At 40.1% G+C, this 23,082-nt stretch overlaps 2 protein-coding genes across 3 annotated transcripts in view; one reads left to right on the top strand and one right to left on the bottom strand.

Moving 5' to 3' along the window:
• Positions 1-23,082, bottom strand: part of RALA (RAS like proto-oncogene A) — an 88,370-nt gene that overhangs the window by 53,262 nt on the left and 12,026 nt on the right. The window lies entirely within an intron of this gene.
• Positions 13,966-15,144, top strand: LOC309810093 (homeobox protein DBX2; the record flags this gene model as incomplete). The annotated part of the gene is made up of 1 exon (XM_082631845.1): positions 13,966-15,144. Exon 1 carries the CDS (start codon positions 14,128-14,130, stop codon positions 15,142-15,144), a length of 1,017 nt encoding a protein of 338 aa, XP_082487971.1. The 5' UTR covers positions 13,966-14,127.

Genomic DNA, 23,082 nt, shown 5'->3' with positions numbered 1-23,082 from the left:
TCCCCTGCATTGGAAGCGCAGAGTCTTAACCACTGGACCGCCAGGGAAGTCCTTAAACAGAACCTCTTCTGTGTAGCATTCCCAGCCTTCCGACTGCTATCCAGGCCTGGGTGGGTAACTCCTCATTGGTTCCAGAGCATTTTGGACAAAACTTCTTCCGGGGCTTCCCTGGTGGCACAGTGGTTGAGTGCTGATGCAGGGGACGCAGGTTTGTGCCCCGGTCCGGGAGGATCCCACATGCCATGGAGCAGCTGGGCCCGTGAGCCATGGCCGCTGAGCCTGAGCATCCAGAGCCTGTGCTCCGCAACGGGAGAGGCCCGCGTACTGCAAAAAAAAAAAAAAAAAAAAAAAAAAAAACCTTCTTCCAGTGCTTCTCATCACATTAATTACTGGGAGCTTTTCAGTAGCGAAGAGCTTCGCCCCTCCCCCAATTCTATAATGCCACCATTTAGCACAGGATCTAGCAGATAACTAGTATATACATACACATTTGAAAAAGAAATTAAACTCTTGAAAATGACTTTGGAGAACAGGTAATCAGTACTGATAAAATTCTGAGGCATTCCTGGAGGAAGAACAGGAACCCCAGTTAAGAATTGTTGATTGAGGGGATGGGCAGGGAAAGGAGAGACAGCAAAGGAGACAGGCAGACTGCTCCCATATCTGATAACGCTTTGTTGTATTACCTGGAATTACAATGTATTATGCATTATGGACAAATTGAGCACTGGTCTCAGAGGCTAAGTTAACTTTCACGAGACTAATGTTGAAAAAGAAACCCTGAAAAAAAATAAAATGGAGTTGTCAGAGATAATTCTGCTGAGCTGAGCTGATACTTCATGCAATTTTCTTAATAAATTAATACGACCATGTCAATGTTATATAACATCTGACTACAAAGAAATTTAATCTTCTGATAATAAGGTCATTTACTAAAATCACTATAGCAAGTTGCAAATCTCTACAAAACTTTTTGCTTCTTACCGTATGTATGTATTAAAAGGTTATATATGTATTAGACGTGCTCTGTTCTTATACCCAGCCCAGTAGGTTTATTTATGTAAGCTATGTTTATAGTGACTGAATTATTTTCACAAATTAACCAAGGACATAAATATCCCAGTCCACTTTGAGAACCCGATAAAGTCCATGGACCCTCAGTACAGAAGCCCCACCATGGTTCTAGTTAAAAACTAATATAAATGCTATAAAGCTATACCTACAGTTATTGCTTTTGCTGGGTTTTTTTTTGTGAATTATTAGTAAAAACCGATATTTGTTTTAAAAAATGGTTAACATAACCATGGTTGTCACAGAGAATTAATGACAAGGATATTTACTGTCACATCCATAATAATAAAAAATGAAGGATTAAATTATGAATAACCATATAATGGAATTACAAAGCAATCATTAAAAAGTGACACTGAGTACTGAATGACACTGAAAAATATTCACAAAATATGCGAAGTAGCTTACACATAGTATTTATGTATGAACTTTTTAAACAGATATGTATTAGTACAATCAGGAAAAACATTAGATAGCAAAATAATTGAATAAGAGTAATGTAAAGAGGGGAACATGAAAAATTAATTTCCAGGGCTTTTCATTTATCTCTATTCATAGTATTTTACTATGAAGATTACTCTTGTAATCAGAAATGAAAAGCTTAGTAAAAAAGAAAAAATATTTAAAACAGTGTGGATGGGCTTTAATAGAATCAAACTGTTGAAAATTGCTGTGGGCAATCGTGAAGACATTGGTCACACACAGCCAAGCTGGAAGTACACAGCGTAATGCACAGGATTCTGTAGACACTCAAGTGGGTCTGCGGTAGTCAGCCTCCAGGCTGAGTCCCAACAGCCCCCTCCCCCCATATTCACACCCCTGTGTTGTCCTCCTGTATTGTACCAGCCTTGATCTGTGTGATCAATGTAGTCAGCAGAAATGAAGGCCTGTCCCTTCCTAGAAAGGTAAGAAAAGACTGAGAACTGCATCCTGGACAGACACTCTCATTACTGTCTAAATGGGAAACCATGCCGTGAGCAGTCCTGTGTGAGAAGCCCACGTGGCAAGGAACTGAAGCCGCCTACCAACAACCATGTAAGCAGGATAGGAAGCTGACCCTCTAGACCTAGACAAGCCTCAGGTGCCCGCAGTCCTGGCTGACACCTTGATGACAGCCTCATGACAGACTCTGAGTCAGAACCATACAGCTGAGCTACTTCTGATTCCTGTCCCACAGAAACTGTGAGATAATAAATGTTTGTTGTTTTCAGGTTGCAGTCATTTGTAACGCAGCAATAGCTGACTAGATACAGCTTACAGCTTTGGAGACTAGAGCCCTTTTAAGAACCTACCTTAGAGAAAAAGCACCTAGGCTATAACTCATTTTGCTCAAATTCAAGATTCTGATTTCCTTCTTGGTCTGACCCAAATGAGAAAAGATATTTGAATACCTTTGCAAAATGTTCAGTTCCTTAGATGTGCCTTCTACTTCTTTCCCCCTCCCACTCATATTTCATCCCATCTTCTCTTTCAGTTATTGTAAAGCTAGGGTCGGCAAACTCCTGTAAAGAGCCAGATAGTAAATATTCTAGGCTTCTCTGGAGCAACTACTCAACCCTGCTGCTGTAGTTTGAAAGCAGCCACAGACAATATCTAAATAATTGGGCGTGGCTGTGTTCCAATAAAACTTTATTTCAAAAACAGACAGTAGACTGAATTTGGCTCCAGAACTGTGGCTTGCCAAGCCCTGCTATAAATGAAACTGATCAAGACCCTAGGAAGCTCGTGCAGTATATCCCATTCCCTCTAGCTGACTCAACAGATACTGTTCCAGAAATTCCCCACCCTTCCATGTATCAATTTGTCCCTCTCTACTGGATGCAAACATGTTATTCTCCTGTCTTAAAAAACAAAACAAAAATTCTCAACCCTGCTTCCATTTCTTGAGCTCTCTGTATCGAATTCTGCTTCTTTCCTCTCCTAAGCCTGCTCTTATCAGGCTTTTGTTAAGGTCACCAATGATCTTCAAATCACTAAATTCAACCATCAATTCTCAATCTTCATTATACTTCACTTAGCAGCAGCAGTTGACCCAGATGATCACTCCCTCTTTCTTAAAATAAATTTTTTTTTTGACTTCCAAGATACCTTGATCACTTTTGGGTTTTTTTTTTCTCTTTATCAGTAAATGGCAACCCATTCTTTGAGTTGCTCAGCCCAAAACCATTGGAATCATTCGACTCGTCTTTCACAGGCCACATCTGATCTGTTGGCAAATTTGTAGGCTCTACCCTCAAAATATATCCACTCCTGAGAATACTCCCCATGTTACTCAGAATAAAATTCTTACAATGGTCGATAAGGTCCTAAATTATCTTGCCATTCCTTCTACTAGAAGATAAGCACATGGTCACTCCCTCATATCCATTAGGACTCCCCTCTGTAGAATATAAGATCCATGAGGACAGGGAATTTTTCTTTGTTTACTGTTACATCTCCATTAACTTAGTACCTGACACATAGTAAGTCCTTAAGAAATATTTGTTGAATGAATGAGTTAACTGTGAAAAGAGACCAAAAACAAAAACAAACCCCCCAAAACAAACAAAAAAAAACCCCAAAGCAAGAAACAAACCATTTTCAAGGTTGATGGGAAACTTATTAGCAAAACAAATTGTGTATATTAACTTTCTTCTCAATTTCCATTTTCATAGTGTTTGTAAGGCATAATCAAAGCCCCCAATAACTTACAGCAGAAAGACTGGAATACGAGTCAATGCACCTGGATTTTGCAGCATACTAGCCTCTAAAGACTTTAGTTTTTCTGACACTTACTAACCTCTGACAACCATGGTTTTCAGATCTGTAAAATGACGACTGAACCAGGAGTCCTGGACCCCTTTAAAATCTACAAACTTCCAAAATTTTACATATAACTTCAGAGGCTTATGAGATGACAGATGCTCCCCAAACCCACAGGGATCTGACCACAGCTTCCATAAAGGTGTGTTGATAGGGAAGTGCAAGTTTGACTTCCTGGAAAAAATCACGCTTTATAGAAGTGTCATACCAGCTGATAAGCTGGTGACACAGAAGTGAAACAAACACTTATTTAAGGGCTTAAAATGTCCAAGGTGTTATGTTAGATATGGAAAAAGTTATTTTCTGGTCTCCAACAATAACAATGGAAAGTAAATAGGAATTTTCATCTTTTCAGATTTTTGTAGAAGACCATTTAAATGAGTCCCTAAAAGTTATGTAACATGTATAAGGTCACACAGCTAATAAATGGCTGAGCAAGAATTCAAATATAGGTCTATGAAACCCCAAACCTACACTATTTCCAATGTACCATACATATACCACACGTTTTAGTTCAAGGACACAACATCTGAGATTGCCACAGAAACTGAAGGAATCTTGATTAGACAGACAACTAGCTGTACTCTACCTCTAGTATAGTTATAAAAAATCATCTTTATAGCTGAGTCACAGGTCATTATGAAGGATATTTCCAGAATTCACAGGTAAGTCCCATAAGGGCAGAGGCTATGTAGATTTCCTACTAGAAAGAATCTGCTCATAAGCTAATAGGAATACTCAGTTATATTTCTGAATATAAACTAATAGCTATTCCTGCATATTTTTAAAGGAAAAGATGCTAAAATTTGTGGATGAATGCCGACTGTATTCTAATATTTTATGGTATTTACCAAAATGAGTCTATAAGGCAGGTGTCAGATAGATTAAAAAAAAACAAGACTCAAGACTGAGCAAGGCATTATGCATCTTGAATATTAACCAGCTGAGTAGAGATGTGAATAGAGCCCATCTGCTTCCAACTGCTGCTGCTCATATCTACTTGGATATTCAAAGAGAACCCAAACTCAAAATGATTAAAATAACCTGTTCTTTCTCCTATGTTCCTCATTTCAGTGAATGGCATCATCATCCACTTGGGCTCAAGAATAACTGAATAAATTCATACTTATTAGGATGGCTGCTACTACAATCCCCCCTCCCCCAAAACAAAAACAGAAAATAACAAGTGTTGGTGAGGATGTGGAGAGACTGAAACCCTGTGCACTCTTCTTGGGAATGTAAAATGGCACAGCTACTATGGAAAACAGTATGGTGGTTCCTAAAAGAATTAAAAATAGAATTAGCATATGATCCAGCAATTCTACTTGTGGGTATATATACCCCAAAGAATTGAAAGCAGGGTCTTACTCCCTGCCATCTCTGCCAAAAAAAAGAAAAAAAGAAAAAAAGAAAGCAGGGTCTCAAAGAGGTATCTGTACACCCATGTCCATAGCAGCATTGTTCGTAATAGCTAAAGCATGGAAGGAACCCAAGCGTTCATCAACGGATGAACGGATAAGCAAAATGTGGTATATACATACAATGGAATAATATTCAACATGAAAAGCAAGGAAATTCTGCAGTTTGTTACAACATGGATGAACCTTGAGGACACTGGGCTAAGTGAAATAAGCTAGTCACAAAAGACAATACTGTATGATTCCATTTGTATGAGATACTTAGAATAGTCAAAATCATGAAGACAGAAGGTAGAATGGTGGTTACCAGGGGCTAGGGGGAGGGGAGAATGGAGAGTTATTGTTTAAGGAATACACACTTTCAGTTTTACAAGATGAAAAGAGTTATAAGGATGGATAGTTCGTGGTGATGGCTGCACAACAATGTGAATGTATTTAATACTACTGAACTGTACACTTAAAAATGGTCAAGGGCTTCCCTGGTGGCGCAGTGGTTGAGAGTCCGCCTGCCGACGCAGGGGACACGGGTTCGTGCCCCGGTCCGGGAAGATCCCACCTGCCGCGGAGTGGCTGGGCCCTCAGGGCCGCTGAGCCTGCCCGTCCAGAGCCTGTGCTCCGCAGCGGGAGAGGCCACAACAGTGAGAGGCCCAAGTACCGCAAAAAAAACAAAAACAAACAAACAAACAAAAAACAAATATAAAACAAACTCAACCCTAAAACGAGGCCTTTGAATCCCCATATCACAAAGTGTTGTTAACCTTTGCTAGAAAGAAGACTCCATGTGTGCAGGGATTTTTGTATATATTATGGTCTGGCAGCATCTGGAAGAGGGCCTAGATAATTTATTCTTTACTTAATTTTTCCAGCTTTATTGAAGTATAATTGTATGTATTAAATAGAAATTGTATGTATTTAAATATTGTATGTATGTATTTAAATATTGTATGTATTTAAAATATTATATATATGATGATTTAATATACTAATTATTTGTTTTATTGAATGAACCAAGAAAAGCTGTAACGAAGCATATTCAACTACACTGCTCTCACTAAACAATATTTTGGTGCAAAGTACATTTTTACTAGTAAAAATAAAAATTTTTAATTTAAAAAAGCTTATACAATCTCTTTGTATCTTTGTATTTATTTACAGTGTACAGTGCATATAATATAACTGCACAGTAGTACATTATATGATTTAAAAGTAAATACACACACGGGAGTTTGTAGAATTCTGTACTGATGGGGTACATGATCAAACATAGATTACTCCTCTGCAGGAGAGGCGCTCAAAGCGTAACTAGTTCATGAATAGGAAAGAAAAAATTTGAGAGTATACATTTAGAAACTTATAGAGGAACTTGACAGAGTAATTTTATGTTTGTTCAATTTAGTTTTTAAAATGGACTTGTTTTCTGTCTTTTTTAAATTTCATTTTTCTAGTAATTTATTTATTTATTTATTTTTGCAGTACGCGGGCCTCCCACTGTTGTGGCCTCTCCCGTTGTGGAGCACAGGCTCCAGACACACAGGCTCAGCGGCCATGGTTCACGGGCCCAGCCGCTCCGCGGCATGTGAGATCTTCCCAGACCAGGGCACGAACCCGTGTCCCCTGCATCGGCAGGCGGACTCTCAACCACTGCGCCACCAGGGAAGCCCTAGTAATTTATTTTTTATTGTAATTTATAAAAGTATCAGTCTGCTATGTATAGAAAATTTTAAAAATGGTCCTTCATCAGAGATAATCTCAGAAGCACTGCTGCAGAGAACAGTCAAAAGGCAAATCTCATCATGATGCATCTTATATGTTTTCAATGGCTCCCCAGGGGCCTGAGATGAGGGGCTTTAACCTTCTCCCCTCGGGCCCTTTTTGCTTCCCTTCCTCACCCCTCAGGAATACCTCACTCACTCTAAAGGCACAGGATGAATTTTATTCCCTGGTCTGAACACTCAATGTCCAACTCAACCTGACATATCTCTTTTACCAAACTGCTACTCATCCTCTTTGCGGTCACTTCTGGAAAGCGCTCCCCGTTCCTTAAGCCTAGGTTAAGTGCCTGTCCTTGTACATGTCTAGCACAGTGCCTGGTTATTCATTCAATAAACATTTTTTTAAACTTGATTGTGGCAATCTTTTTTAAAGAAATAAATTTATTTATTTTTGGCTGCACCTAGTTGCGGCGAGCAGGGGCTACTCTTCATTGTGGTGCATAGGCTTCTCATCGTGGTGGCTTCTCTTGTTGCAGAGCACAGGCTCTAGGCACAAGGGCTCAGTAGCTGTGGCTCACGGACTCTAGAGCGCAGGCTCAGCAGTTGTGGCTCAGGGGCTTAGTTGCTCTGCGGCATGTGGGATCTTCCTGGACCAGGGCTCAAACCCGTGTCCCCTGCATTGGCAGGCAGATTCTTAACCACTGAGCCACCAGGGAAGTCCCCATTCAATAAACATTTTATCAAACAAAATCTATGTTCCTATCACTATACCTACTGTCTTCCCCAAAATGTTCTATACTTTTATTCAAAACTTTAAACTCTACTGAGAATAAATGGATGTCTATCAGCTCCAAATATTAAAGAAAAAACAAGCAAAACAAACGATAATTTCTAAAGGAAAAAAACCTCTCAATTACTATCTTTCCTCCCTTTCTCACTTCATTTATGAGACCATTATTGCCATCATGTCCCAATTTCGGAATGAAGAAAACACGTACTAGTAACAACTTTCATCTCAAAATACTTTCATATGACTGCCTTAAAAGGGAATGCTTCTTTCTGAACCCATCTGCCCGACCTCCCACACTGTGACACAGATTTAAAACATAGGTTTATTGACTGATATAACAAAAATAAGCTACAAAAAGGAAATCTGCTGCTGTTTATCCTTGGCCCAAGCATTTTATTGTAACTGATAACATTTTATACTGACATTAAGTTAAAAAAAGAGTTCTGAACCCAAATGATGTTAAAATTATAATCAGTATTTCAAACCAAAGAGCACTTCACATTCTTAAGATTTAAGGGAGCCTGGTAATATCACACTTCTTGATTTATCAATAAAGAAACAGCAAAAAGTAATTTATAAGCAGAAATTGGGTTTCCTACATTTTGCACAAATCTGTCAGGTGATGATATACACTCTATACTGCACGACAAAACTGTTCTTCAGGGGGACGACACTGGTGGCGCAGTGGTTGAGAATCCGCTTGCCAATGCAGGGGACAAGGGTTCGGGCCCTGCTCCAGGAAGATCCCACATGCCGCAGAGCAGCTAAGCCTATGCGCCACAACTACTGAACCTCTGCTCTAGAGCCCACGAGCCACAACGAAGACCGTGCGCCACAACTACTGAAGCTCGCACGCCTACAGCCTGTGCTCCGCAACAAGAGAAGCCACCGCAATGAGAAGCCCACGCACCGCAACGAAGTGTAGCCCCCGCTCGCCGCAACTAGAGAAAGCCCGTGTGCAGCAACAAAGACCCAACGCGGCCAAAACATTAATAAATAAATAAAAATAAATTTATTAAAAAAACTGTTCTTCATATGAAGTTACTAAAATTTCACTAAGATAAGCTTACGGTCTTACAGTTCTCTGTGGTAGTAATGCTCTGACAAGGATTACTACTAGGTTTTAAACAACCAAAAAAAGACCCCATAAATATTCTAGACTGTGCAGTTTAACTCATCTTTTTGGATTGAAGAACAAATTGTCAATATTTGTATCAAAGCTTTAAAGATGTAATAGAATTAGATACAGTTTAAACTCATGAGAATAACGGACAGTAGTTATGTCACTACTTATACCCAAAGAGCAACCAAGTGAACAGCTGGGATTTGGAGGAAAATCAGATGAAGGCTGAAACCTAAACTACTTCTGGAGTAATACAATCTTCTTCTTTTACTTCCTAATTTAAGAGGAAGCAAGCAACTGTTAACTAGATAATCTTAAAAGTATTCACATACATTTTTATATGAAAATTTAAACTATGTTTCACTTAGCCTAATAACAACATTCTTTAAATACTTAACAACTGGTGGCAAGGGAAGTGAACCAGAATGTGCTAGTCAAGTTGTGATAAAACAACACATCCGAGATAGGAAAACCCTGGTAATTCAGCTAAAGTTATAAGAGATAAGTTCTAACTGCATAGATTACCTCCCAAGATCATCAGTGAGTGATACCTACTACTTACCAAGTAAGTACCTTATTATACTTACTGCTCAATATACACACATCAAAAAAAAATAATAACCACGGGAATTACTCAACAAGACAATAATCAATGAGAAATAAGCAACTCAGCCACCAGAAGCAGTATTAGAATAGGATGGTATTTTAATTTTTGAGTTGTATTCGACAAAGTTTTTTTTTTTAAATTTTATCAGCAGAATGAGTTTGTCGACGAAGATTTTGAGTTCCGAATTTTATGTCTCACAAAAAATTGTTTTTTCTTGATAACGCAGCATCACAATGATCAACTATTATCCTGTCCTCAGAGGCTATTATGAATTCAGGGCAGTTTTCCCTGGATTCAATAGCCCTAGAAGGTGGCACTCTGAACTCTCCTACTATCATTTGATCGTCTTTCTGCCTCTTCCCTTCCTTTCATAGTTGTCCCTCACTGATCACTACGGCCTGTGTGCCTTCAGAGCACCCCTTCAGCCCCAAACACTGTTTGGAAGCAAACTACCAGGCTTATTGTAATTAGATAAAAAGTAAGAATTAAGTAGGTTCTGAAAGATTTATGACTCTCTTGAGCACTGGATGGACAGTAGTCTTTAGTGCTAAGACCTTACATTTCTACTTTGGATGTTCAAAGGTATGATGTTGTTGTTGGGGTTTTTTTCGATTTGTTTGTTTTTAAACTTTACTTCCTTATTCTTAATGGGTAGCCTTAAGGTTCCTCATCTTCTTCCTCATAGGGTTGTGTTTGGATGATTAAATGGAAATAATGAATCAAATTGCTTGGGTCAGGGCCTGGCCATGGAAGGAAATCTACAGATTCTAGTCGTTTCCTCCTCCCTCTTTCAGTGCATTTCATATTTCAAGCTGTAAAATTTGACCTCCAAATAAGTGAATGTTACTGTATTATTTTTAGAAGCTTGTGACCAAGATGGTTAGGGAACTAACTAAAGACATGAAGGATGTGTCTGAACAGGCAGACACTGGGGAAGCTGGCAAGGGAGTTGTCTGACTGCCACCTTCAATTATTTGAAGAAAGGTATATGTAAAAATGACTATTCTTAATTCTGTCAGCAGATGCACTGTTTAACAAGGGCTCAAAAGCATATTTGTGCTTGCATAAGTGCTTCTCCAGAGAAAACAGGAATAAAGAGAAGTCACAGGATAATAGACTTCAGTTCAAAAGAAGGATGGAATTTTAATTTAAAACATCCAAAAATAACACAGATTTCCACACTATCACTACAAGTTTTTAAGCAACAGCTAGTGGCCAGGTAGTTTTGAGGGGATTTTTGTGAAAGATGGAAGAATATATCAGGTGCCCTTTGAAGGCCCGTTCTAATTCTATAAGAGATGATACATTTTATACAGATAGTCCAAAACCAGACGTTCTTGTTTCTGCATTTAATTTTCACACTAAAAAATAAATCCTGAAGAATACTGGAAGAGTATGGAAGCAACCCAAGAGCCACACAGTATCCAAAGTTCTTTGTTCAACTTAATTATACAATAGTACTTACGTATCAGTTGTATCTGTCTACAAAGAGTTTAGATTAGAAACACTCCAGGTGATTAAAAGTAGTTTCTTTTTTGAGCAGGAAAATCACAACTACATCAACAGCATCGTCACCATCGCCATACACACTCGATGTCATGAAAAGGAACTGGGAACCAGCCTTACTTTTTAAAAAATCACTTCAAAGATGAATCACATAACATATGGACACTGACAGAGCTTGAGAATCCAAGTAAATGAACGAAGAGAGGAAGGAAACTCATTATAAACATGGGTCTCAGCAATCTGCAGGGATGCAGGAACTCCAAGACAGTTGGCTATAACCCCAGTCACAGAGCTAAAGAAAGCTGCATAAAAGCAAGCTCAAGAGGAGTACAGAAAAATCGACCAGATTACCGAGTGGTTATCATTGTTAATGTAGGTCCTCCCCTCACTTGCATGGGAGGTAGGAAGAGGTACGCGGAACGTTTTAGCTTAAACCAAATATCACCTGAGTTTGTTTAGGTAAGAAAAGTGCTACTAGTAAAGGCTAGAGTTAAAATTAATCATAAAAAAAATGTGATTCCCCCCCCAAAACTCCAGATATTAATCTCCTATTACTTTTGGTTTAATTTCATAAAAGTGGGCAAAAAATGACCCAGTGCCCCTAAAGAGGCATACATATGATTTGTCTGCCAAACTTCTTCTTCTAGTGGGAACCACCCTCTCCTGCTGCATTACAACAGGACTGTAAATCAGGGCCCGACTAGAAAGCAGGACAAGAGACCCAGGCTGGCCAGAGTCTCTATTCCTTAAACTAGTGAGGAAGATTGGCTCTTTGATGAATCTGGAGATGAAAGTGGCCACCACACAGTCTGCCAGTTTAAAACAAGAAGCAGAGCTGGGGAAGGAGAGAAAGCCAGCACGTTTCTGTTTCACTTAAGGTAGCCTCAACTGGATTTCTGACTCTTACAATTGAAAGAACCCTAATACCTATAGGTTCTCTATTTGCTTGTTGTGGTTCAGAAAGGAAGAGGTTCTCACTGCTTAACTGAAGAATGAAGATGAAGGTGACTACACGGTCTTTAATTAATTAGTCTTTAATCTAGTACTGCAGTATTAGACATGCAAAAGAATTATGAACAGAAGATTTAGCGTTTATTCCAACCCTCCAAAAAAGCCCCACATGAAAAATGAGAGAAATTAAGCAAAGCTCATGGTTAACATCACTACAAAAAAACAGCACTGAGAGAAAATCTCCGCAAATCACACATCTCATTGACTTGTATCCAGAACACACAAAGAACTCTTAGGACTCAATGAGAAGAAAAATAACCCAATTTTTAAAAGATGGGCAAAAGATTTCAGGAGACATTTCACCAGAGAAAACAAGTCAAAGACTTATTAATAAGCACATGAAAAGGTGCTCAACACTATTATTCATTAGAGAAATACAAATTAAAACCACGAGATACTTATTTATATCCACCAGAATGGATATAAATTTTATTTAAAAAGACTCTAACAACTGCTAGTAAAGATGCAGAGAAATGAGAATCTCCAAACATCGCCATTGGGAATGCAAAATAATGTATAGCCACTCTGGAAAACAGTTTGGCAGTTTCTTAAAAGATTACACATAAATCTACCATATAACCTGGAGATTTCACTCCATGATACTCATGAGAAATGAAAACATACATCCATGCAAAGACTTGCACATGAATGTTCATAACAGGATTATTCATAATAACCAAAAAGGGGAAGCAATCCAAATGTCCATCAATTGTAAAAGGAGAAGCAAAATGTGGTATATCCATAGAATGGAATACAGGGCTACTACTGACACATGCCACAACGTGATAACCAAAAAATATGCTAAGTAAAAGAAACTCAAAAGGAATACATATTGTATATTTCTATTTATACATAATGTCCAGAAAAGGGAAATCTATAGAGACAGAATATAAACTAACGGCTGCCTGGGAATGGGAATGGGAATTAACTAAAAAGGGGAATAAGAGATTTTATACTGAAGTGATGAAAATGTTTTAAAACTGGATTATGGTAATGATTTACACAAGTCAGTAAAGTTACTAAAAATCACTGTAAACCTAAAATGGGTGAATTTTATGATATGCAAATTATGCCTCAAAAAAGTTACTTAGAAAAAGTGAAATAAAAGAGACTAGAGAAGACATAATAAGCAAGCAGAAATTATGAACCTTGATTGGATCCTGGATTGGGGGAAATAACAGCTATTAAAGACAATAGGCAACAACTAACGAAATCTGAATTTGGACTAGACATTAAATGATATTATGAAACTATTGCTGATTTTCTTAGGCGTTACAATACTATTATGGTTATACAGGAGAATGTCTTCATTCTCAGAAGATGTCAGCTCAAGTACACAGAGGTGAAGTTTCATGTCTCCAACCTTCTTTCAAATAACTCAGAGAAATAAAAGCATCTGTACTTAGAAAGTTAAAGCAGGGACTTCCCTGGTGGTCCAGTGGTTAAGAATCCACCTTCCAATGCTGGGGAGGTGGGTTTCATCCCTGGTCTGGGAACTAAGATCCCACATGCTGCAGTGAGCCCCGCGCGCTGCAACTGGAGAGCCCGCACGCCGCAACGAAGACCTGACACAGCCAAAAATAAGTAATAAACAATTTAAAAAAATAAGATAAAGCAAACGTGGCAAAACAATAATTGGTAATTGGTGAATTTAGGGTGATTAGTAACTACCGGCATTCAATATAATACCTTTTTTTTTTGTAGGTTTGAAACATTTCAAGGCAACAAGGACCTACTGTATAGCACAGGAAACTATAGTCAATGTCCTGGGATAAACCATAATGGAAAAATGTATATATAAAAGAATATAGAGAGGGGGAAGATGGCGGGAGAGCAAGACCCGGAGATCACCTTCCTCCCAACAAATACATCAGAAATTCATCTACACGTGGAACAACTCCTACAGAACACCTATTGAACGCTGACAGAAGACCTCAAACTTCCCCAAAGACAAGAAATTCCCCACGTACCTGCGTAGGACAAAAGAAAAAAGGAAAAACAGAGATAAAAGAATAGGGACGGGGCGGGAGGCGGCGCGCGGGGCGCGGGTCCGGAAGCGGGCGCGCAGCGCTCCGGGGCGCCGCACCATGCTCCCCAGCGCCGTGGCGGCCCATGCCGGCGCCTACTGGGACGTGGTGGCTTCCTCCGCGCTGCTGAACTTCCCCGCCGCGCCGGGCTTCGGCAACCTGGGCAAGAGTTTCCTGATCGAGAACTTGCTGCGGGCTGGGGGCGCCCCGCCGCACAGGCTACTACCGCCCCCGCCCCACGGCCCGGCAGCAGCTCTCGCCGCGGGCGCTCAGGTCCGGCCCTTGCCCGCCAGCCCGGTTCCGCTCAAGCTGTGCCCCGCGGCAGAACCAGTCAGCCCCAGCGGAGCGCTCTACAGCACACGGTGGGCGTTTCAAGTGCTCAGCCCCTCGGCGGACGGCGCCAGGCTGCCGGGCCGGGCTCCGGGGGACCGAGACTGTGCCTTCCAGCCATCAACCCCAGCGCCTTCCAAGCCTTTTTTTCTGAGCGCCCCGCCATTCTACTCGTCGTGCTGCGGTGGGTCCTGTCGGCGCCCTGTCTCCCCCACTGCTTTTCCAAGAGAAGAGAGTGTGCTGCCTCTTCTGACACAGGAATCTAATTCCAAAGCTCGGAGGGGTATTTTAAGAAGAGCTGTCTTTTCTGAGGACCAGAGAAAGGCTCTGGAGAAAATGTTTCAGAAGCAGAAATATATCAGCAAAACAGACCGAAAGAAACTTGCCGTCAACTTGGGACTAAAGGAATCACAGGTGAAAATCTGGTTTCAGAACAGAAGGATGAAATGGCGGAATTCCAAAGAAAAGGAAGTGCTTTCCAACAGGTGTATCCAAGAAGTAGTCCTTCAAGAGGACCCCCTCTCACGATCTGCTCTGGGTTTCCCTTCTCCATGTCCTTCACTCTGGGAAATCTCCCAACAGCACTCGAGTCCAAGATGGAGGGAGAATTCACCAGAACCCTCAGAGAGACTAATCCTGGAGAGTCCAGGGGCATTGGCCCCAGAAGCAAAGTCACTGCAAGGTGCCTTGTATTTGTGTTCCGAAGAGGATGCCAGAGACAAGGGTGTACTTACTGGCTCAGTGTGAATGGAAGCATTCTGCCACGTTAACGTAAAGAACAGTTAACTATTAATGTTTGGACTCTTAAGCCTGCTAGCTTGTGTCTCATCAGTGCCTAAAACCTAACACCTTTGGAGTGAAGCATGGACTAATGTTTTAGGAAACCCTCTCCAGTGTTCTCTTATTTGGGTCCTAGACTCAGACTTAATTTGTAAGTGGAACAGAATCTCCTAGAAAGTACGATGGAACTGAAAAGAACGAGAATAATGGTCAGCTCAGTCCTTGCTCTGAATATGTGTATATATGCGTGTGTCTCTATGTGTATATATATAAATATTCATTAAAATACATCAGTAGAAATTAAAAAAAAAAAAAAAAAAAAAAAGAATAGGGACGGGACCTGCACCAGTGGGAGGGAGCCGTGAAGGAGGAAAGGTTTCCACACACTAGAAGCCCCTTCGCGAGTGGAGACTGCGGGTGGCGGAGGGGGGAAGCTTCGGAGCCACGGAGGAGAGCGCAGCCACAGGGGTGCGGAGAGCAAAGCGGAGAGATTCCCACACAGAGGATCGGTGCCGACCAGCACTCACCAGCCCCAGAGGCTTGTCTGCTCACCCGCAGGGGCGGGCGGGGCTGGGAGCTGAGGCTGGGGTTGGCGGCGTGAACACAGCCTGAAGGGGTTACTGCACCACGCTAGCGGAAGGGAGTCGGGGAAAAGGCTGGTGCTGCCGAAGAGGCAAGAGACTTTTTCTTCCCTCTTTGTTTCCTGGTGCTCGAGGAGAGGGGATTAAGAGCGCCGCTTAAAGGAGCTCCAGAGACAGGCGTGAGCCACGGCTAGGCTATAAGCACGGATCCCAGAGATGGGCGTGGGACGCTGGGGCTGCTGCTGCTGCCGCCGCCAAGAGGCCTGTGTGCCAGCACAGGTCACTCTCCACACCTCCCTTCCGGGGAGCCTGTGCAGCCCGCCACTGCCAGGGTCCCGGGATCCAGGGACAACTTTCCCGGGAGAACGCACGGCGCGCCTCAGGCGCATGCAACGTCACGCCGGCCTCTGCTGCCGCAGGCTCGCCCCGTATCCGTACCCCTCCCTCCCCCAGGCCTGAGTGAGCCAGAGCCCACGAAGCAGCTGCTCCTTTAACCCCGTCCTGTCTGAGCGAAGAACAGACGCCCTCAGGTGACCTACATGCAGAGGCGGGGCCAAATCCAAAGCTGAACCCCGGGAGCTGTGCGAACAAAGAAGAGAAAGGGAAATCTCTCCCAGCAGCCTCACGAGCACTGGATTAAATCTCCACAATCAACTCGATATACCCTGCATCTGTGGAATACTTGAATAGACAACGAATCATCCCAAATTGAGGCAGTGGACTTTGGGAGGAAGATTTATTATTTTTTCCCCTTTTCCTCTTTTTGTGAGTGTGTATGTGTATGCTTCTGTGTGAGATTTTGTCTGTATAGCTTTGCTTTCACATTTGTCCTAGGGTTCTATCCGTCCGTTTTTTTTTTTAATTTTTTTCTTAATAATTATTTTTTTATTTTAATAACTTTATTTTATTTTACCTTACTTTATTTTATTTTCTTTTATCTTTCTTTCTTCCTCCCTCCCTCCCTCTCTCTCTCTCTCTTTCTTTTCTTCTTTTTCTCCCTTTTATTCTGAGCCATGTGGATGAAAGGTTCTTGGTGCTGCAGCCAAGACTCAGTGCTGTGCCTCTGAGGTGGGAGAGCCAACTTCAGGACACTGGTCCACAAGAGACCTCCCAGCTCCACATAATATCAAACGGCGAAAATCTCCCAGAGATCTCCATCTCAACACCAGCACCCAGCTTCACTCAACGACCAGGAAGCTACAGTGCTAGACACCCTATGCCAAACAACTAGCAAGACAGGAACACAACCCCACCCATTTGCAGAGAGGCTGCCTAAAATCATAATAAGTCCACAGACACCCCAAAACACACCACCAGACGTGGACCTGCCCACCAGAAAGACAAGATCCAGCCTCACCCACCAGAACACAGGCACTAGTCCCCTCCACCAGGAAGCCTACACAACCCACTGAACCAATTTTAGCCAATGGGGACAGACACCAAAAACAATGGGAACTACGAACCTGCAGCCTGCAAAAAGGAGACCCCAAACACAGTAAGATAAGCAAAACGAGAAGACAGAAAAACACACAGCAGTTGAAGGAGCAAGATAAAAACCCACCAGACCTAACAAATGAAGAGGAAATAGGCAGTCTACCTGAAAAAGAATTCAGGATAATGATAGTAAAGATGATCTAAAATCTTGGAAATAGAATAGACAAAATGCAAGAAATATTTAACAAGGACCTAGAAGAACTAAAGATGAAACAAGCAACGATGAAGAACACAATAAATGAAATTAAAAATACTCTAGATGGCATCAATAGCAGAATAACTGAGGCAGAAGAACAGATAAGTGACGTGGAAGATAACATAGTGGAAGTAATACTGCAGAGCAGAATAAAGAAAAAAGAATGAAAAGAACTGAGGACAGTCTCAGAGACCTCTGGGACAACATTAAACACACCAACATTTGAATCATAGGGGTTCCAGAGGAAGAAGAGAAAAAGAAAGGGACTGAGAAAATATTTGAAGAGATTATAGTTGAAAACTTCCCTAATATGGGAAAGGAAATAGTTAATCAAGTCCAGGAAGTACAGAGAGTGCCATACAGGATAAATCCTAGGAGAAACATGCCAAGACACATATTAATCAAACTGTCAAAAATTAAATACAAAGAAAACATTAAAAGCAGCAAGGGAAAAACAACAAATAACACACAAGGGAATCCCCATAAGGTTAACAGCTGATCTTGCAGCAGAAACTCTGCAAGCCAGAAGGGACTGGCAGGACATATTTAAAGTGATGAAGGAGAAAAACCTACAACCAAGATTACTCTACCCAGCAAGGATCTCATTCAGATTTGATGGAGAAATTAAAACCTTTACAGACAAGCAAAAGCTGAGAGAGTTCAGCACCACCAAACCAGCTTTACAACAAATGCTAAAGGAAATTCTCTAGGCAAGAAACACAAGAGAAGGAAAAGACCTATAATAACAAACCCAAAACAATTAAGAAAATGGGAATAGGAACATACATATTGATAATTACCTTAAATGTAAATGGACTAAATGCTCCCACCAAAAGACACAGACTGGCTGAATGGATACAAAAACAAGACCCAGATATATGCTGTCTACAAGAGACCCACTTCAGACCTAGAGATACATACAGACTCAAAGTGAGGGGACGGAAAAAGATATTCCATGCAAATGGAAATCAAAAGAAAGCTGGAGTAGCAATTCTCATATCAGACAAAATAGACTTTAAAATAAAGACTATCAGAAGAGACAAAGAAGGACACTACATAATGATCAAGGGATCGATCCAAGAAGAAGATATAACAATTGTAAATATTTATGTACCCAACATAGGAGCACCTCAATACATAGGCAAATACTAACAGCCAGAAAAGGGGAAATCGACAGTAACACATTCATAGTAGGGGACTTTAACACCCCACTTTCACCAATGGACAGATCAGCCAAAATGAAAATAAATAAGGAAACACAAGCTTTAAATGATACATTAAACAAGATGGACTTAATTGGTATTTATAGGACATTCCATCCAAAAAAGACAGAATACACATTTTTCTCAAGTGCTCATGGAACATTCTCCAGGATAGATAATATCTTGGGTCACAAATCAAGCCTGGGTAAATTTAAGAAAATTGAAATTGTATCAAGTATCTTTTCCGATCACAATGGTATACGATTAGACATCAATTACGGGAAAAGATCTGTAAAAAATACAAACACATGGAGGCTTAAACAATACACTACTAAATAACGAAGTGATCACTGAAGAAATCAAAGAGGAAATAAAAAAATACGTAGAAACAAATGACAATGGAGACACGACGCAAAACCTATGGGATGCAGCAAAAGCAGTTCTAAGAGGGAAGTTTATAGCAATACAATCCTACCTTAAGAAACAGGAAACATCTCGAATAAACAACATAACCTTGCACCCAAAGCAATTAGAGAAAGAGGAACAAAAAAAACCCAAAGTTAGCAGAAGGAAAGAAATCATAAAAATCAGATCAGAAATAAATGAAAAAGAAATGAAGGAAACAATAGCAAAGATCAATCAAACTAAAAGCTGGTTCTTTGAGAAGATAAACAAAATTGATAAACCATTAGCCAGACTCATCAAGAAAAAAAGGGAGAATAGAATTAAAAATGAAAAAGGAGAAGTAACAACTGACACTGCAGAAATACAAAAGAGCATGAGAGATTACTACAAGGAACTCTATACCAATAAAATGGACAACCTGGAAGAAATGGACAACTTAGAAATGCACAACCTGCCAAGACTGAATCAGGAAGAAAGAGAAAATATGAACAGACCAATCACAAGCACTGATATTGAAACTGTGATAAAAAATCTTCCAGCAAACAAGCCCAGGACCAGATGGCTTCACAGGCGAATTCTATCAAACATTTAGAGAAGAGCTAACACCTATCCTTCTGAAACTCTTCTAAATTATAGCAGAGGGAGGAACACTCCCAAACTCATTCTACAAGGCCACCATCACCCTGATAACAAAACCAGACAAGGATGTCACAAAAAAGAAAACTACAGGCCAATATCACTGATGAACATAGATGCAAAAATCCTCAACAAAATACTAGCAAACAGAATCCAACAGCACATTAAGAGGATCATACACCATGATCAAGTGGGGTTTATTCCAGGAATGCAAGGATTCTTCAATATATGCAAATCAATCAATGTCATACACCATATTAACAAATTGAAGGAGAAAAACCATATGATCATCTCAATAGATGCAGAGAAAGCTATCGACAAAATTCAACACCCATCTATGATAAAAACCCTGCAGAAAGTAGGCATAGAGGGAACTTTCCTCAACATAATAAAGGCCATATATGACAAACCCACAGCCAACATCGTCCTCAATGGTGAAAAACTGAAACCATTTCCACTAAGATCAGGAACAAGACAAGGTTGCCCACTCTCACCACTCTTATTCAACATAGTCTTGGAAACTTTAGCCACAGCAATCAGAGAAAAGGAAATAAAAGGAATCCAATTTGGAAAAGAAGAAGTAAAGCTGTCACTGTCTGCAGATGACATGATACTATACATAGAGAATCCTAAAGGTGCTACCAGAAAACTACTAGAGCTAATCAATGAATTTGGTAAAGTAGCAGGATACAAAATTAATGCACAGAAATCTCTGGAATTCCTATATACTAATGATGAAAAATCTGAAAGTGAAATCAAGAAAACACTCCTATTTACCACTGCAACACAAAGAATAAAATATCTAGGAATAAACCTACCTAAGGAGACAAAAGACCAGTATGCAGGAAATTATAAGACACTGATGAAAGAAATTAAAGATGATACAAACAGATGGAGAGATATACCATGTTCTTGGATTGAAAGAATCAACATTGTGAAAATGACTCTACTACCCAAAGCAATCTACAGATTCAATGCAATCCCTATCAAACTACCACTGGCATTTTTCACAGAACTAGAACAAAAAATTTCACAATTTGTATGGAAACACAAAAGATCCCTAATAGCCAAAGCAATCTTGAGAACGAAAAACGGAGCTGGAGGAATCAGGCTCCCTGACTTCAGAATATACTACAAAGCTACAGTAATCAAGACAGTATGGTATTGGCACAAAAACAGAAATATAGATCAATGGAACAATATAGAAAGTCCAGAGATAAACCCACACACATATAGTCACCTTATCTTTAACAAAGGAGGCAGGAATGTACAGTGGATAAAGGACAGCCTCTTCAATAAGTGGTGCTGGGAAAACTGGACAGGTACATGTAAAAGTATGAGATTAGATCACTCCCTAACACCATACACAAAAATAAGCTCAAAATGGATTAAAGACCTAAATGTAAAGCCAGAAACTATCAAAGTCTTAGAGGAAAACATAGGCAGAACACTCTGTGACATAAATCACAGCAAGATCCTTTTTGACCCACCTCCTAGAGAAATGGAAATAAAAACAAAAATAAACAAATGGGACCTAATGAAACTTCAAAGCTTCTGCACAGCAAAGGAAACCATAAAAAGACCAAAAGACAGCCCTCAGAATGGGAGAAAATATTTGCAAATGAAGCAGCTGACAAAGGATTAATCTCCTAAATTTACAAGCAGCTCATGCAGCTCAATAACAAAAAAACAAACAACCCAATCCAAAAATGGGCAGAAGACCTAAATAGACATTTCTCCAAAGAAGATATACAGACTGCCAACAAATACATGAAAGAATGCTCAACATCATTAATCATTAGAGAAATGAAAATCAAAACTACAATGAGATATCATCTCACACCAGTCAGAATGGCCATCATCAAAAAATCTAGAAACCATAAATGCTGGAGAGGGTGTGGAGAAAAGGGAACACTCTTGCACTGCTGGTGGGAATGGGAATTGGTACAGCCGCTATGGAGAACGGTATGGAGGTTCCTTAAAAAACTACAAATAGAACTACCATATGACCCAGCAATCCCACTGCTGGGCATATACCCTGAGAAAACCATAATTCAAAGAGTCATGTACCAAAATGTTCACTGCAGCTCTATTTACAATAGCCAGGAGATGGAAACAACCTAAGTGTTCATCATTGGATGAATGGATAAAGAAGATGTGTCACATATATACAATGGAATATTACTCAGCCATAAAAAGAAATGAAATTGAGCTATTTGTAATGAGGTGGATGGACCTATAGTCTGTCATACAGAGTGAAGTAAGTCAGAAAGAGAAAGACAAATACCGTATGCTAACACATATATATGGAATTTAAGAAAAAAAATGTCATGAAGAACCTAGGAGTAAGGCAGGAATAAAGACACAGACCTACTAGAGAATGGACTTGAGGATATGGGGAGGGGGAAGGGTAAGCTGTGACAAAGTGCGAGAGTGGCATATATAAAAAATACCAAACGTAAAATAGATAGCTAGTGCGAAGCAGCCTCATAGCACAGGGAGATCAGCTCGGTGCTTTGTGACCACCTAGAGGGGTGGGATAGGGAGGGTGGGAGGGAGGGAGACACAAGAGGGAAGAGATATGGAAATATATGTATATGTATAACTGATTCACTTTGTTATAAAGCAGAAACTAACACACCATTGTAAAGCAATTATAGTCCAATAAAGATGGAAAATAAAATTTAAATTACAGTTATAGAAGAGAAAAAAAAGTATATATGTATAACTGAGTCACTTTGCTGTACAGCAGAAATTAAAACAACATTGTAAATCAAGTATACTTCAATTTTTAAAAAAATGTTTCAAAACACAAAGTTAGGGGGAAAAGAGCACTCCTATTTTCTCAAAACATTTTTAATTGAGGTAGATATTGGTTTACAACCTAAGTTTCATGTGTACAACTTTATATTCCTACTTCTGTACCTACAACGGGCTCACCAAAAATTTACTTTGTATCTGTCACCATACAGTTGATCCCCTTTATCCATCTTGCCCTCCCCTCTGCCCCTTGCCCTCTGATATCCACTACTCTGTTCTCTGTATCTATGTATTTGTTTTTGTTTGGTTTCTTCATTTTTTCTTTTTATATTCCACATGTGAGTAAAATCAAAAGGTATTTATCTTTCTCTGACTTAATTTCACTGAGCATTAATACCCTCAAGGTCCATGTTGTCACAGATGGGAAGACTTCATCTTTTTTATGGCTGAGTAGTATTCTGTCGTGTGTGTGTGTGTGTATGTATGTATGTATGTACACCACATCTTCTTTACCCATTCATCCGCTGATGGGCACTAAGGCTGTTTCCAAATCTTGACTCTCATAAATAAGGCTGTGATGAACACAGGGGTGCGTATGTGTTTTCAAATCAGTGTTTTCACTTTCTTTGGA

Source organism: Mesoplodon mirus, assembly GCF_964341445.2.
Source record: "Mesoplodon mirus genome assembly, chromosome: 9".
Taxonomy (NCBI): Eukaryota; Metazoa; Chordata; class Mammalia; order Artiodactyla; family Ziphiidae; genus Mesoplodon; species Mesoplodon mirus.
The sequence above is the reverse complement of the archived record's forward strand: the minus strand, read 5'-3'. Positions and strand labels throughout refer to the sequence as shown.